The sequence below is a fragment of the Micropterus salmoides genome, unplaced genomic scaffold (genome assembly GCF_014851395.1).
Source record: "Micropterus salmoides isolate LMB-PRFRI ecotype aquatic unplaced genomic scaffold, ASM1485139v1 Ms_hic_scaffold_6, whole genome shotgun sequence".
In the NCBI taxonomy this organism is placed as follows: domain Eukaryota; kingdom Metazoa; phylum Chordata; class Actinopteri; order Centrarchiformes; family Centrarchidae; genus Micropterus; species Micropterus salmoides.
Window position 1 is genome coordinate 15813267 of NW_024044348.1, and position 18305 is coordinate 15831571.

General features: G+C 37.8%; 1 protein-coding gene across 3 annotated transcripts in view; it reads right to left on the reverse strand.

Annotated features, from left to right (window-relative positions):
• The window catches only part of gpc6a (glypican 6a), a 285802-nt gene that overhangs the window by 63494 nt on the left and 204003 nt on the right, over positions 1 to 18305 (reverse strand). For all 3 annotated transcript variants that reach the window (XM_038701532.1, XM_038701530.1, XM_038701531.1), the window contains exon 3: positions 17238 to 17629. In XM_038701532.1, coding sequence (XP_038557460.1) covers positions 17238 to 17629 — 392 coding nt within the window. The remainder of the gene's footprint in view (positions 1 to 17237; positions 17630 to 18305) is intronic.

Consider the following 18305-nt stretch of genomic DNA (forward strand, 5'->3'; position numbering starts at 1 on the left):
TTTGACATTTGCAATCTGCCACTGACATCACGCGACGTCTTGTAAGAAGCCCATTAAACTAGGTTGCTAGCTGTCATTTTCACCACTGCATGTCATCTGCTGGTATGTGTTCTTGTAAATTGTTTATATCACTCCAGGAGTGTGGTTAACATATGGGAATTTTTCACAAACAAAGTTCATTTGATTGAACACATTTCACAGCTGACATGCAAGGAAACCCTTTATGTGCCAGGCTGCTACTAGCAAGCTTTTGCTGGTTTTAAGATTTAGGATTAAGACCAAATTAATTGTTAATAGGTAACAATATGTGTGGGTGTACCTTCAGTATTTCTGTTCGTTGTGGAAAGTGATCAGGATGATAAAAAAAATAAAACAAATGAAGATTATTATTATATAAATGCTAAAGCTGAACTGATGGCCAACAAAGAAGCAAGGTTAATTCATCTTGCTAGTTATCAAACCCAAACCAGCTTGTGGGGAAAACATAAATCCTTTATATGTGACATTTAAGCATTTAAAAGCAGTACACAAACATTTAATAAATGGTTTATAACACACTATAATGTAGCTGTATGCAACTATAAGGACCTTTTTAGGTGTTTATTAATATACAGTATATATCAACAATTATAACTCTCCTAATTAGACATTATTTATAATTTTACAACTGTGTTGTAATAATAGAAAATATTGTCATGCATGATCTGTTCATACATTAGCCACCACTTCTAAACAACACAATTACAGTGTGTTGTAAACCATTTATGCTTAATAGTGGTACTTAAAATAATGTGTTGCCATTTATAAATAATCTATATATGTATTATAGCGCTATAGGTGTCTGCTGTCAGCCTGCAAGGACCCATCACTGTCATTAGACATTATGTACTACATTATGTAGCATTTAATTTATGCATTTTATAATTCACCGGCAGTGCTGGAGGGAGTACAAAAAAATAGAGCAAACAGAGAAAGAACTGGCTGTGGAGAAAGCCATAGACGCTGCCAAAGATGCAGAGAAATAAACACCAAGAAATCAGAGAGACTCATACAGATGAAACAGACGGAGAGGAAACTGGACAAGACACTAGCAGACAAACAGAAGGAACAGGCAGGTGCTACTGCCACATTTGGACAGAGAAACAGAACCAAATACATGCCAATCACAGTGTTTGCTTTGGAGAAAACTGTCTCTTGTTTCCCAAAGAATACACACTATGATTTCTATAATATACTTAGCTGTCTCCAGCGGCAGCCCACATGCAGCTATAACCTTTAGATCTCGGTCTGGGCATTCTGTGCATGCACAACACTTTCTGTATTGACAAAATTTGTATCACACGTATAAATCCATGAGTCAAATCTGATTGCTACATGCAATTCACCAGTCTACTGTAACTGAAAGAGGGACGAGATTGCACTTGCACTTCCTCCACCCGCATCGCCAAGCATCAACGGCAATCTCTCTCCCCTCTCCCTAGTCAATGACTCAAACCCCAGAGATTAAATATAACATCTTCCTATCTAGCTTTCTGAATCATTTTATTTCACAGGCCAATTTGCATATAAATATATTTGCTATAGTGACAGAGGGAGGAGAGAGTGGGAGCTCGTCCCGTTTGTTTTCTCTTTTGGCTCAGCCCCACCGAGTCACTGTACCTGGGCAAGGACAGTAAATCCTGTTCAAACCACAATCATAAAACAAAAACTAGTTGACAGGATGACTTTGGAATATAAATTCACTGTTCCACTGCTATGGTATAAATGATGGCCGCATTATAGAGGACCCTATATAGTATGCTGTATCATCTACTCAACATCAGCAAACCACCGCAAATGTCATTTTGTCTAATTTAATGCCATCATACGTTTCCTTCCAACTTGTACAATAAAGTACAGTACTTATTCATGAGAATATTAAATAATTAAAATAAGTTCTGGGATTAATCTGTTTCTGTCAATTCAATTAAACTTGGCCCAGTTTCTAGACAGCCTGTTTAAGAGACACGGAAAAAACACTGGGACCATTTTCTTAACTATAGACCCATTCCAACTACACTCTTTACATTTAGCATGGCCTGGTAGTGGCAACCAAAGAAATATATTTCATACTGCAAATAGGAAAAGTGTTTTAAGCTGCCCTTGAGCTTTGTGAGCCTTTGGAAAATTTGCATGAAAATGGTGCCTCCTAACGCAATTATCTTACAGGGATTTTTGACATCATTGCAGTTACTGTGCCCAGCAGTCGTTGGGTGCCCTGGATGAAGGGTAATCTGATAATCTTGTTAGCACTTATTTACAGTTGAGTGGATGGAATATTTCACAGCAGGCTGAGGGTAGGACTAGGGAGCGAGATGCCTCAGATCCAGAGTGAGATTAAAACACTAATCTACTCATCTGATGTTTAAGTGCTATGATAACACTGCATGGAGAGCATGTGTTTGTGTGTGAGTCGTGTGAGTTTTACAGTGGTGGAGGAAGTATTCAGATCCTCTTGTACTTGTCCTTAAGTAAAGGCAGCAATACTGCAATATTAATAATTATTATATATTAATAATTATAATTGTTTAAAGCTTTCATGTATTTTGTATGTTAAACTCTTAATATGTATAGCTTTCAAATAAATGGGTACAAGTAAAAATGATAATATTTCCGTCTGCACTGAAGTGGAATAGAAATATATAGTAGGATGAAATTAGCCATTAAAGTAGCTAATGGGCCATGTGTACTTTCACTTTTACACACAGATATATAAGTTCATGTTACTGTAAATAATACAGTACTTTTTCTTAAGACTTGTACTTGTAATGGAGTATTTTCACATTGGTATATGCCACAGTTCCTGATTGAATGTAATGTTACTACCACTTACAAACGAGACTGGGGTGAGATGTAAACAGCAATATACTTATTAGCCTGCTGCTTCAGAAGAGCAGCCTGAAGATGTGGTAAGCTTTTCAGACAGACTCCTGATGTGAACTTTATTGAGGATTAAAAATGGAAGGATATAAATGGAATGAGCCTAAGCAAGCCATTTCTAATTTCATCCCATGAAGGCCACAGTCGGGAGCTATTACATTACCTGAATTCAGTTTCAGCAACAGGACATATCCAAGAAAACCAAATCATTATAATAGAAAGACAACGCTCACTATTATAATGAGAGATAACTCGCTCTTAGAAGACATCACCTTGTCTATCCGACAGGGTGTTGTCGTGCACATATGGTGTGAACTCCCTTTAGGGGTAACAGAGTGGGAAGAGCACAGACGATGGAAATTGCTTTGTGCCACAAAGTAATGAAGTTGTGAGAAATGACAATGACTTTGCAAGCAACCAAGGCCAATCAAGGGGAACACTAGTGGGACAGTGAGACAGTCGCCAAAAAATTGCCTCAATAGTTCTGTCATAATTATTGCGACAGGTTGCGTTGCTTTGCAGTGATTGGACATGGATGTAAGACTGCATAGCTGCCCCAGTGTCCCCGCTCAATTCCACAGCCATTAGTGTCAATGGCAATATGAGTGATCTGTCACTGTGCAAATCAGACTACCATCTGCTACCAAGAACAACATGTGCCTTGTCACACCAAACGTCTTCTGTAAAAACTTCTCTTAAGGTATTATTTCTTCCTGACCACAGTATTACATTAAAGTTTGTTGCAATAAAAATGTAAAATGTGTTCCCTGGGTTAGAGAAACCTCTTAACATCAGCTGGAATATGCTCACAGAAGGTAACAGTAAACCTTCATACACTAGCCTTCTGCTGAACTGGCAACTGAGCTAATGCTTTTTTAATCATACAGATAAAAAAAAAAAGATTAAAGAAGAAAAAACTGGAGTGAGGACGATAAAGCTTATTCTGCTTGACAGAAATAATGCCAATGCATAGTGAAGTCTAAAGATCTAAAATTTATTTGTAAAGTAGTAAAATATGTATTATGGTATGTTTGCATTTGCTTTATGTAGTGGTTTACGTTTTTAAGAAAAGCTCATAAAGCACAACTGCTGCTTACCACACAGAAAGATGTGTACAGAGCTCCCTGTGGCTTTGTTCTAGCACTTACGGTAAGTAAAGATCATACTGAAGTAAAAGTTTATATTTCCTTTTAGTTAGTGTATTTTAGTATTTAGTTTTTACTTAGCTCAAAAAATGTTATGAGCTGTTAGTAGTGAGACCAGATAGTTCTCACAGGTTAAGATTCCCTCCAGCTTGAACACAAAATGCTAATATAAGAACACCTTAAACAAAACAGCAATATGTCAATGGTTTTTAATGTAGCCAAAAGCAAAATAGATATTTAACATTCCTAAAACAAAACGTTTGCTTAAGTTATTTTAATTTATCAAGAATAAAAACTGATTTAGCATTGTAAGTATTAAATAATTGACAGCTTTTTGTTTATTTGTATGTATATTACATACAGTTAACTGCATGGAGTGTTGTATTGAAGTGTTATTTTTATGACTAGGTTAAACAATTTTTCTTCTATTGTTGGATGGTTACTCTCTTACTGGACTTTTCCTAGTCATGCTGACTATGATACGTGAATGAAAGTATATAACTTGACAAACATTATATTGAATAAAAACCACATATCACGCTTGGGCACATTGAGCCTTGCAAAAATTGTCCTCTCCAGAAAAGTATTGTTTTCCTTATACCATGAGGGTGATCTGATCTTAACCAAGTACTTTGAGTTGCCTAAACATAGCCACATCTTAATCACAAGGGTGCCAGAGCAGAAAATACTCACATGGGGTCCTTGTGGAAGGAGCTGAAAAATGCCCTACTTTGTTATTTAAGTATGTACATCTGTTGAGGCTGACACCATTTAATCGCATTGTTGCGTGCAAAATTCAATAATTAATTCTAAAGCAGTGTATTGCGCACTTTTGATTTAAATGTACAGCTATATACACAGTAACAATAATATATGTCTTGTAAATCTCAACTTAAACATTAATGTAATCAAATCAAATATTAAACCAAAGCTGTTTGCCACTGCCAGGGCATTACCTTTAATCTAGCTTATTAAAGCAAGGTACCATCAGAGCACAGTTTTCTTGGGTTTTTTTCTGAACAGGTATCAGCAGGTATCTTTTATCAGGGAGCAGCATAAACACTATTTTCAGTAGGGTTGGGACAATGTCTACATTGAAACGATGGCTCGCACAGACTTCATTCGGTTAAAAACATGAAATGACGTTACAAGTCGCAGTGGATATTTTACAAGCATGGACCAGGTAAAGCAGCATTGAACACACAGGGTGCAGATGTTGGTTTCTGTTGTTTGAGTTGTTTGATAGGCTGCGTCTTTAGCAAGCAAGCGGCTCACCTGCTGCCGTGAAAACGGATTGCGGGTGGAAAAATACAGAAAAAACATGACAACGTAGTCTGCCGAAGTCTCCCTCCACTGCAATAATGCATTAACGTGCCCAGCCCTTATATATATATATATAAAAAAGGGCTGACCCCAAACAGACGAAGATTCGATGGGCGGAGCCTGATTCGACAATGTCAATCTCACAGCCGAAGCTTCGCAGCGAAACAAGGATCATGCCATTTTGGCTAATGGGGGTGCTCAAAGTCTGATTTTACATAGAACTACCAGTTTTCTGACAGTAAGTTAATATAGCGTATTGCAATACACATTTCATGCTGTAAATAAACATGTAAAAGGAAATAAACTTTCAGTAAATGTTTTTAAAGTGTGTGAATAACCCTAACCTTGGGTCGTCAGTGCGCACGTGTAGGCGTAGCTGTAGTGGCAGAGGAGGAATGCTTGCTGAAGAGACAGAGCCCCAGCATCACCGATGTTGTGCCGAGCTGTCCGCACCTCGTGGGATTTCGGATAATCTATCACCGTTGGTGAACCACACAAAGAATATTATATTGTTTTAAAACAGCCGGCTACTTGAAATAGACACGCGAGGAACCGCGACGTGCATGCAGTTGTCAGCAGCACGCCATGCACGCAAAACTCTGCACAAGACCGGTGACTGGCAGGCGAGAGAGAAAAAATGGTCAACAATAAGCATCAGTTTAGCTTCGGCTCGCAATCGCCGTGCACAAAAGCACACATGATTCGGCTATCAGTCGACTATAGGCAGGACTTGACGATTCTGATTCAACTATGAAAATCCTTAGTCGGGGACAGCCCTAATATATATATATATATATATATATATTTTTTTTTTTCCTTAACCTATTACTCTGTTCATATATGAAGGGTTTAGGTCAGAGCTGTGAGTGTTTTTTTCCTCTCGTGCGGTTCCTCTCCTCTCCTTGAATGTTAATTCAAAGCCTGGAGCCCCAAAACACAGAAACCTAGACTATGTAAATGATAATGCATTTGCTCGGGGCCAGACGCCCGAAGCTACCCTAGGCAGCAGGTCTCTGGACAAGCTGTATATGTGTTGTAGTTCTCTGTTTATTCTACCAGCAGAATACAAATTTCCACAACAGACACAATACATTTAGAATAGACCGTTATTCAAATAATCGGAAACCAGCACTATATTTTAGACCAGAGGTCACTAATAGGCGGACCGCGGTCCGGATCCGGACCCAGCCGCTGTCCTCTCCGAACCGCCGACCTACAGCCGATTTATTATTGAGACTTACTACCTCGTGACGGAGCGTTTCTATTTTAACCCGGGCAGCTTTTCTAGCATTTACTGTACTGGTTTAGCAGCCCAGGAAACTCACAGACCAATCGCATGTGCTTCAATTGTCTCATGTGACGCTGCTCAGCCAATCAAATCTGTGCATTCCGATGCTTGCGAGTCGAGTCCGCGAGATTCACCAGACACGTTTTGGACACACGAATTGAGGAGACGAAAGGGAAAAGAGATTTCACATGGCTTTTAATCAAGAAGGTACAGATTTATACATGTACATTCCTCCCATGGGCCGTTCAACACCAGAATATCTCATAGATCTCCGATGCTAGCTGGCAGGACAAACTAGAGCTCACGTTTCTCACTGAACAACAGAATGTAGGAGTGGTAGCTCTGTAAGAGGGAATGAAAGAGAAGATGAGGCATTACAGCTATTCAGTTAAGATGTGTTGAGTGTTTCTTATAAAATTGGTTAAGACTACACTTCATCACTTCAAGCTACACTTTTTTTCATTTTTTCTAAAAATAAGGCACTTTATTTTAGTTTACTTAAATTTTGAATTTATTATTAGAGTAGTTATTATTTATTATCCCTCCAGTTTGATGTGAAAACTGACTGAAATATTATTTGATTTGACAGTCCGTTGTTGACTAAAAACACATGTTGATACAACTATACGTTATGGTACTGAATGATAACGCAAGTTAGTTGTGTCTTTTTGATGTAAATTGGAGGTATATATTAATCCCTTAGTACATACAGTACCACATGGCACACTGAAGTATGTATGCACTATGAAGTGTCGTTGATAATAAAACATGGTCTGTAGCACTTGTACTTTCACTAATCACTTCTCCTTTCTGTGCTTCTCTGTGAACTTTAGAGTCTCCCTCCACTCACCATGTTAAATGTAAGAAGGAGCCAAAGACAATTCCAGAGAGGCTGCACTAAAATCAGTTGCTGTCAAATCAATGAATGTCTAAGATTGACAGAATAATCCACATGTGAGCAGCTGTGCCTCCATGACACAACACAGTGGTACTCGGCGGGCCACTGTGACCCACTGCAACCCACACGAGTCAGCTCAAGTGTCTGTCTTTGGTGAGGCATGGGATCGCCCGTTGATCTACCCTGACATGTACCATGTTATGTGGCATGTCTATAGCAGCAGTTGGGACTGTTTCTTTAATTTACCAAGACAAGTGCAAACATGTTAAAAGCCAAACCCATGCTGCGCGATGTCTAAACACAATGTACCGTGAGCCATTCACCATCTCCAGTGGCCTACAAGACTTGCATACACTATATCGTTATCCATCTGCCATAGTGCCTCCTGGATTAAAGTACAGCACTCACCCTGTGTCCATCTGACTCTGAAGGTCTGCAGCCCAGCCTGAATGTCAGGGGCAAACAGGCCTCTTGTGGCTGCCAAGAAACCTCTGAACAAATGTCACAACATCGGTGCTGACAACCTTCTCTAAGTGCACGTTAAATAAAGATGTGGTGCCACACACTTTAAGTCAAGGTGAAGAAAAGTAGTCCTAAGCTTTGATTTAGGTTGGCACAGTCAACTGATGTGAAATATTTTCACTAGTTGTTCAATAACACAGGTGCATAAGGGGCATTTTCTTCTTGAACATTTGATATTTTCTTCAGTTTTTGTCAAGAATCCATCCTTTTCCATTTTGTTCTAAATGTCCTCCCACTCAGTATCCGGCTGACTGAGTCTTTTAGAGTTTTCAGTATAAAGTGGAAGAGCATATACTGTAGAGAGGAGTATACAGTATATTTCTTTATTATCCTTCATATCATGTCCTTGTATTTCAGACCACATGCTGTCTCTCATTTTTTCCCGACATTCTGCAGTTCACCACAGATCAAAATCTTTTAATTAAAAAGGACATCTTTGGTGCAGCACATTTCCCGATGACGTGCCAACCCTTTTGAGCCAGTTGCCATCTGCCATCACAGCACTGTGGCTGAGGCCTTATCCCCAGCAAGCTGTGTGAGCTGTGCGCCAGCAAAAGAGAAGAAGACAGAGAGAGAGCAAGAGGGGGAGAGAGAGAGAAGTTTGTCCGGTGCATCTGTAGAAGTGGGCCTCGGCTGAGAAACATGGATAGACCATACTCTCTTATGGAGGAGGTCACTTAATCTGCCCTGAGCAGAATCTGCTCTCAAATCTTTCTTGTCCACTAACTGGTTGTGCAACATATTCATCACAAATACAGACAGACAACTACTTGAGACACATGTAGTTCACATGTATTTCTGGTACTGAAATAGTAGTAGTGAGATAATTTGAACAGAATAACTAGAACTGATTCAATTGGCATTTCTTTGCTGTGTCAAAGAGCTTATGGGCGCCTTATTGGTGTGACTTAGTTATATGAACCTACAGTGGTGGAAGAAATACTCAGATCTTTTACCTAAGTAAAAGTAGCAATGCAATAGTGTAGAAATACTTACTTACAAGTGATATTCAAAAAATTAATTAAGGAAAAGAACAAATGTATTAGCATAAAAATAAAATATATGTTCTAATTATGCAGAATGACACATTTCAGAATTTAATTAGTTTAGTAGTAGTAGTAGTTATTGATTTTTTTTATTAATTCATCCGCCAGGTTGTTTTTTTTTTCCATTAACTGATCAACGCTATTGTCAATAAAATGTAAATAAATAAAATAGTGAAGAGTGTCCAACCCAATTTGAGTCCTTGGTGATGATCAAATTCCTTGTTTTGTTAAATCATCATCATGAATTTTACCAGATGAAGGTCTGAGGACCAAACTTCATAAATAAAGTGAGTGAGTAATTTTTTTGTTTCTTTAACAGTCATGTTTATGATCCAACACACTTGTCCATAAGACTTTTTAGAGTGCAAGAACACTATAAAGACAATACGGACCAAGAGTCCAAAACCCAAAAATATTCAAATAGCTGCTGATTAGAAAAATCCAATGGAACATCTCAATAATGTGCTTTGCCCTGATAAGTATAGCAGCTACATTGCTAATTATTTTAATTTGATGTGGTGACTAGTAGGGGCGTGATGAGATCCCGTGCGAAGAGATCTTGCGATATTAAAACGTGACAAAGCTCTCACGATATCAGCATGACGGAGTGTTAGAGTAAAATTAGCACAGAAACTGACCCCGCCACTTTTAAAATGTTTGTATGGCAGCATTTTGGTTACCCGGTGGAAACAATAAAGGGCAACAGAACAATATGTGAGAAACATTTCAAAATGCACCTGCATAGTTCTGCATTTTGTGACTTCCAGTCAAATAAAAGACAATTTTTTCCAGTCACATATTTCATCATTAAATATTTCTTAAGAATGAGTGAGCTAAGTGTATCGTCAGACCCCTAGTAACTAGGACGCTAACAGCTAAAAGCTACAAACCATAAATTACTGGCTGAATGTGACCACTACAGCGTGCTAATAAAACTTTTGTTTTTAAAAGTCTCAAAAAGTTCAAGGTTCACTCTGCTACCTGCTATGGTATTATGTTTAGTTTAATATTATATTATTAATATCATTATTATTAAGTGCTTTTGATGGACGCTGCAAAAAAAGATTCTAGCTACAAAAAAATGTTGGGGGGGAAAAAACTAGTAGTACATCATTAAAATAAACTTTTTTTTTTCTCTTTGTGAAGTTTATTTGACATTCAAGGTCGCTGTTTGATTTGTATACTAACTGCCAAAAACTACTTTAGTCCCATTTATTTTTTGTGACTTCTGACTCAGAATGACACTCTTCACACTGAACTTTCACTATCGGGTGTTAAATGGACTTCACTGTCTTGCCTTGACTGTGAGTGACAAGGCTAAACTGATATACAGCAGTGAGTAGAAAAGAAAAAAGACACCAAAGAAAAACTATGGAAACTGCATGAAACTGATCCTAATATTTTTCTCATGTCAGCAAAGACTCTGTAATCTGGCAGAACATTAATCTAAGGTAAATGTTGTGTAGAGACTGCCTTGGAGCTTAATGTGAAATCATCTGACAGTTCGTGGTAGGAAATGAGTGCATAATGAGATCAACATGACAGTATAAGCCATCAGGAAAAACAAATCCCCAGTACAAAATACCTTACTTCCTTCTATCATCACGACTAAATATGCGACATGGACAAGGCCAGCTTCCCATGAGTATGCAGCGTGAGTGGTAAGTGCTCTAAATGCCTGAACTTTAAAGCTCTCAAAAGGTCCAAATCCCAGCAATCTTCTCTGAACAGGTCTTAATGTGGCTGGACTGTGTTTTAAGTACCCCCCAGGATAAAACTCTTAATGGTCATCATAAACTGTAATCCACAGAGATTCTGCACTTAATCCAGGATCGAGGTTCAGGAAACTGCTCAGTGCAAGTCGAGTGCAATCCCATTTTATAGAGTAATATCTCCCCTGTTCTGACTTCACTGCATACAGAGCTGTCTGTTACCAGTAATTATGTATGGCTCATCATCATCAGTACATCATCCTGTGTTAAAGTAACATGGAAAATTGAACAGACAGATGGTTGAAAGGAGCCATTTTATATGAAAAGGCCTTTGCTTTTATGAATTTAACGACTGATTCGGTTATTTGAGTAAGAGCCTTACCAGTGGCTAGTTAGAGCCACTCACCAGGGTCCATATGCAGTATGTAACACGTAACATATAAATTGGACTACGGACCCACGGCAGAGACGAGACAATGTTCTAATGCTTCTCATAGACCAGTAGGTATTTTCTCATTTAAACTTCTCCAACACAGCTCACTTGTACTGAAAGAATAAGAGGAACTGAGAAGCTTTTGATTAATGTAGAGTCCAAAGAAGGCTTATGTATGATTAATCAGATAAAATATCATTAAATTGCCAAACTACACTGAAAGTGCTCAAACAAGAATTATGCACAATTGACAATGACTGCCATTAATTTTAGACCATAATTGTCAGTGGTGCAAAGTAACTACTGTAAGTACATTTCTGCTTGTACTAGAAGATTTGAGGTTGTTGTACTTTATTTGAGTAGTTTTATGCTACTTAAAGGCTCCTTACTTACGCTACATACATTTGCTATTTTCCTACTTATTTTTCATTTATTTTTATTTATTATTACTTATTTTATTCTCATCTATTGCACATGATGAGTTTACACGATATGACGCATTGCTATAATATAAACTACCCAAAAAGGCACAATGTACATAAAACTGGCAGCAGTGAAAGGTCAAGAAAGAAGTTCAAGCGGTCCAAGGTCAACAATAAATTTTTCAATGTCAACTCTGAAGTCAACATGGACAAGAAATCCTTAAAGTGCTCAGAAAAAAAAGGAAATTTAAAATAATTCCATGATAACTGAGCATACCCCATCTGCTAAGGAATACTGTAAAATAACTTTTAATGCCCGAGAACAACTAAGCTGGACTTGGGGGTGAGATTGTTTTGTCAACTAGACATTTAAATTCTGTGTAAACATTAATGCATCGGGAATAATAATGCAATATTGTAAATTATATGACACAATGAGCTGCAACAAACAATTATTTTCATTATCAATTAATCTACTAGTTTATTTTCTAAATAAATTGATGAAAAATCCATCCACGGTCATGGACAATTGATTGATGCAATTACTTTTTATAATATGTACATTTGGCTGTAAATACGTTTTACTTTTACTTCACTTTTTCTTAAGTACAATTTTAATGGATGGACTTTCACTTGAAATGGTTTTAAATCATCATATTAGTACTTTTACTTAAGTATCTAAGCTTGTCTCCCACCACTGCTAATTAACTACAACTACAGGATACTAATTAAAGTACACAGTGATGCACACACACATATATATATGTCCTTTGAGCTTATGGATTTTAAATTGAACTGAAAGTGCCTTATATATACTGCTGTCTTTACACCTAAGAAGTGAAAAATTGGTATGCACTCTGAGATTGTGTTGTAAAAAGATGCAGTGGCTTTTTGTCACTGAAAGCAGCAAGTATGGAGGGTGATTCTTGGGTCAAGGTGATTTGTCATGTCAAGCAACTTTTCACCTCAAGTTCTATGGTTGTTCCCCAGCCAGACAGCCTTCAGCAATGCCACGCTGTTTCCTGGCTCCACTTCATAATTGATGAGGAAGCAAGGAATATGGGATTTGATCCAGAGCGAGGGTGCCTTTTAGGCCTGGGACAGATGTATAGCAGTGCTCATTTTAACTCTTCATCTGAAATATGCAATGCCTACGAGGCCTGGTGGAAAGCTAGCTCAGTGGCAAACTAAAAGACAATTACAAACAATTTAAGATGAATGAAATGTCAGAGGTGTATATATATATATATATATACAGTGAGGAAAATAAGTATTTGAACACCCTGCTATTTTGCAAGTTCTCCCACTTAGAAATCATGGAGGGGTCTGAAATCGTCATCGTAGGTGCATGTCCACTGTGAGAGACATAATCTAAAAAAAAAATATCCAGAAATCACAATCTATGATTTTTTAAACTATTTATTTGTATGATACAGCTGCAAATAAGTATCTGAACACCTGTCTATCAGCTAGAATTCTGACTCTCAAAGACGTGTTAGTCTGCCTTCAAAATGTTCACCTGTTTGAGGTCGTTAGCTGCATAAAGACACCTGTCCACCCCATACAATCAGTAAGAATCCAACTACCAACATGGCCAAGACCAAAGAGCTGTCCAAAGACACTAGAGACAAAATTGTACACCTCCACAAGGCTGGAAAGGGCTACGGGGAAATTGCCAAGCAGAAAAAAGGTCCACTGTTGGAGCAATCATTAGAAAATGGAAGAAGCTAAACATGACTGTCAATCTCCCTCGGACTGGGGCTCCATGAAAGATCTCACCTCGTGGGGTCTCAATGATCCTAAGAAAGGTGAAAAATCAGCCCAGAACTACACGGGAGGAGCTGGTCAATGATCTGAAAACAGCTGGGACCACCGTTTCCAAGGTTACTGTTGGTAATACACTAAGACGTCATGGTTTGAAATCACGCATGGCACGGAAGGTTCCCCTGCTTAAACCAGCACATGTCAAGGCCTGTCTTCAGTTTGCCAATGACCATTTGGATGATCCAGAGGAGTCATTGGAGAAAGTCATGTGGTCAGATGAGACCAAAATAGAACTTTTTGGTCATAATTCCACTAACCGTGTTTGGAGGAAGAAGAATGATGAGTACCATCCCAAGAACACCATCCCTACTGTGAAGCATGGGGGTGGTAGCATCATGCTTTGGGGGTGTTTTTCTGCACATGGGACAGGGCGACTGCACTGTATTAAGGAGAGGATGACCGGGGCCATGTATTGCGAGATTTTGGGGAACAACCTCCTTCCCTCAGTTAGAGCATTGAAGATGGGTCGAGGCCGGGTCTTCCAACATGACAATGACCCGAAGCACACAGCCAGGATAACCAAGGAGTGGCTCTGTAAGAAGCATATCAAGGTTCTGGCGTGGCCTAGCCAGTCTCCAGACCTAAACCCAATAGAGAATCTTTGGAGGGAGCTCAAACTCCGTGTTTCTCAGCGACAGCCCAGAAACCTGACTGATCTAGAGAAGATCTGTGTGGAGGAGTGGGCCAAAATCCCTCCTGCAGTGTGTGCAAACTACAGGAAACGTTTGACCTCTGTAATTGCAAACAAAGGCTACTGTACCAAATATTAACATTGATTTTCTCAGGTGTTCAAATACTTATTTGCAGCTGTATCATACAAATAAATAGTTAAAAAAATCATAGATTGTGATTTCTGGATTTTTTTTTTTTTAGATTATGTCTCTCACAGTGGACATGCACCTACGATGACAATTTCAGACCCCTCCATGATTTCTAAGTGGGAGAACTTGCAAAATAGCAGGGTGTTCAAATACTTATTTTCCTCACTGTGTATATATATATATATATGGCAGCGGGGTACAGCGGAGAGGATACACCACTTTGAAATGTACATACTATCGTAGTGTAAATTCCCACAATCCGCTGTAATTATGGAAGTAGAGTGGGGCCAGGAGGAGGGTGATAATGCATAATGGTTTAGTATCTGGTCTAATGAGAATTATAAGAAATTATAACAGTAGATTACTTGAATGTAGCCTTTTCTTGTATGTAAAGACAATTTGGGGATTTTAGAATGAAGCCATCAACGGAGTTTTACCTTTCAATGTGCGTTATCTGCATTAAATATACATTCGTCTTTGGAAACAACTTGAACATTGCAATAAGCTCAACCAATCAGAGCGTCTCATTCATTACATTGTCATCAAAAATGACTACCGATTTTCTAAAAACAGTCAACATTCTGAATATGTAGTTTACATGATTAACAGTAGCCACATGTGGTTTTCTTTAAATTACATTTCTATAAAAAGTAAGAGTCTAAGTTGAGTCACATGTTTGTATGTTCACCGTAAAATTGTAGTAAACACAAGAGTTAAACTCTATTCAGAGTTTGTGATAAATTTACTCACACCTCACGTTTTAATTTTCTGTGTTAAATAAACTAAATAGAGTAAAATATGTAACACTAACTGGATAATTTTACCTAACTTAACCATTTATGTTCAGGAATCGATCGAAAAGAACTTATCTGCAACTATTTTGATAATAGATTTGCTCCTTTTCTTTGTGATGTACATTAAAAATTTGGGGGTTTTGGACACACCTTGGAGTCTTTACTACATTTTGACATTTAAAGACCATTAATCAGGAAAATAATGAGCAGATAAATCAATAATGAAAACAATCATTAGTTGTAGCCCTAGTGGTAGACTGTATAGTTTTTCATAACAAAGTAGTTATATGTGGTCATATACCAAAGTTGTGATATAATACAATGCATACAGTTGTGCTAACAATTTACCCAGTTCTGTGATCTGCCTCTGTCTCTGTAAAAGGCCAGTGCTCAACGCAGGGAGTTGGTTTAGCCTCCAACATAAGAATGATTTAAGTTCCTTCTCAAACTGAGCACATCTCATTTATTTTTTTGCCCTCTCACTTTCACTCGTACTTTCTTTTTTCGTCCCTCTTCTGAAAATTTGTCTGTTCCACTGAAAGGGACAGCAACCTTGGAGCTAAAAAGCAGATAAAAAGGACTTTTATCACTGCTGACCTCTGAAAACAATTTTAAAAGTGAACTTGTGAAAAAAACAGTTTTATATAATTTGTGTCTAATTTTAGGTTAAGAATATTGATTTTAAAAAGAGTCAGCAACTTGACAGACTGAAACTGTCTTTCAAATTATTAGCGATTGAATGAATTTAATAGATGAATAACTATTACAATATACCTAATTCTAGTTTCTATTTTTAAAGACAAATCCATGGCTATAGGCCTATAGTGTTTAAGAAAGTATGTAGTGAGTATTTTCTTCTATTATTGTTTTATTATTTATTCCTTGCTCAAAAATGTCCCAGCAGGCTTTAAATTGTGGTATGTAAACTTTAAATTGTGAACCAACAAAATTATAAATTTTCCACAAATACATGTGGATGATGGATATAGCATAACTACAGGGAGAAAACAAAGACTTTATAATCCTAATTTTAATTTTGAAAACATTTTTTTAAGCCCTTATCTTACACTGTTATGTGCACAGTTTGAGTTTTCTAGAAAAACCCATTCTGTATTAAACTTTGATGTTATATGTTTTTTAACAATCAAATTTGAATGTTTATCAGTCTGATCTTATCTTTTCTGCCAGTGTTCGCATCTATTTTATACAGCGGATCTATGCAATGTACCACAAACAGCAAACAGCTTTGGTTATATAATTTTCACAGTTCAGACGTCCATGAAAAACTGTTGCGTAACTTTTTATGTTTAACATGGAATTAGAAAACATATCCACTAAGCTTTTAAAAACACATTTCTAATCTCCAGCGCTCTAAAAACATATTTATTTTTCAGAATTTAATCAACCAATTTCTCAGACTAAACCATAAACAACACCAGCAAAGACATATCATCATACATCATCAAATTTTCTGTCAGTATGGAAAATGTCACTAATTTTCCTAACACACATTGTTGAAAAAGTAATAAAATCCGATCAGTGAGAAACACATGGAGAAAATGCGCTTTAATCTTCCCTCTACAGCAAAGCTTTCCTCTCTGCGGGTGATTGAAATGTGGAGCATGCAGTGTACAGTGTACTGTGTACTCCACCATCGTATAAAAATATTCACACTGGTCTCACCGAGATCAAGTGCATACAAAAAATCTTCATGTGGAATGAAAATACTTTTTTTCTTGATTTCTGGGCTTTTAATAAATAATTCAGATGCAATCTAACTCTAAAGTATGATGTAAAGTCCACAGAAGAGATTTCAAAGACTTATATGTATAAGAATGTTTAAGAGTATTCCACCAGTTAGAATAATCACACACTTTGGACTACAGTCATTAATGGATTCATGAAAACAACCCAGTGTTACAGAAGAAACATAATAATTTCAGATTGCATGCAGTTAAAATCTTATTAGATATTTGCAAGGTTTATTACGTCATCTCAAAGCAACATACACCAGTGTTCAACAGCACACAATCACTTAACAGCCGAACAACACACAGTCAAAACAGCTATGAGAAGAGAATCACACTCACCTTGGCGACCCTGTTGGCGACCTCCCGACCCACCATTAGCCCCTGTACAAATGTCCGTGCAGCGATGAAGGCCCTGGTGACCTGGGCCTTCAGTTTCCTGGGCACATCTCCAAAGGGCTTTAGCTGATCTGTGTATTTACTGACGCACTCCAGGTAGTCGTCTGTGAAGTGGTACTGGGAGTTGAGTAACTGGAACATCCGCTCCAGCAGCCTGGACCAGAAGTCATTCAGCATCTCCTCCAGGTTGACGTTGCCCCCCGTATAGTAGCGCTTTAGCTCAGTAAACAGGTCCTGGAACACCTCCGAGTTCTGCATATACAGCTTCCCGTACGTCCGTGTGAACATACTGTTGAGAGACTTCTCAGAATTGTCCAGCAGCTCCAAGAAAAACTCTAGATGGATTGATGGTTTGGGGAGAGGAGGGAGAGACAGAAAAGACAAGTGGGTCAATATGCAGATATCTACAGTATCTGATGTCTTTACTTACAATATAAACCAGACAAAAAGCTTCAAAAGCATTAGAGCAAGTAATAATCTAGTCTGAGTACGGTTGTTGTTCTTGAATGCATCATTTTATGGCTCTGTCTGCATACACAGGAGCAATGTATAGCAGCCAACAATAGGTACTTGATTATGTGAAGAAAGTCAGGCCAAGGCATTAATAATTGAATAGTAGAAAGAATGGGCCACAAGGACTATGAATGATTAATGTACAGGTTCTGATTGCATACTGTAACATAATATTCATAAGTTTTAGACACAGACACTAGTATACATTATCATCCTGAGAACTCACCATTATTCCCAAATGTATTACTTTTTCACTGAAACAATTTATTTGTCCAGCAAGGCAGCTGGGCTACGAGCCTATAATTGAATATTATGTTACAGTACATTCATTTGCTTCGAATAATCTGAGGAGCATAAGAAACAAAATGTCACCGTGAGAGAAGCACATACTATTTTATTTCTATTACTATATATGCCATTGATTTAGTATACACACATCACACTGTGTAACACTTTTGAACATCATTCAAAAATAAAAAACTTTATAACACCTATGTT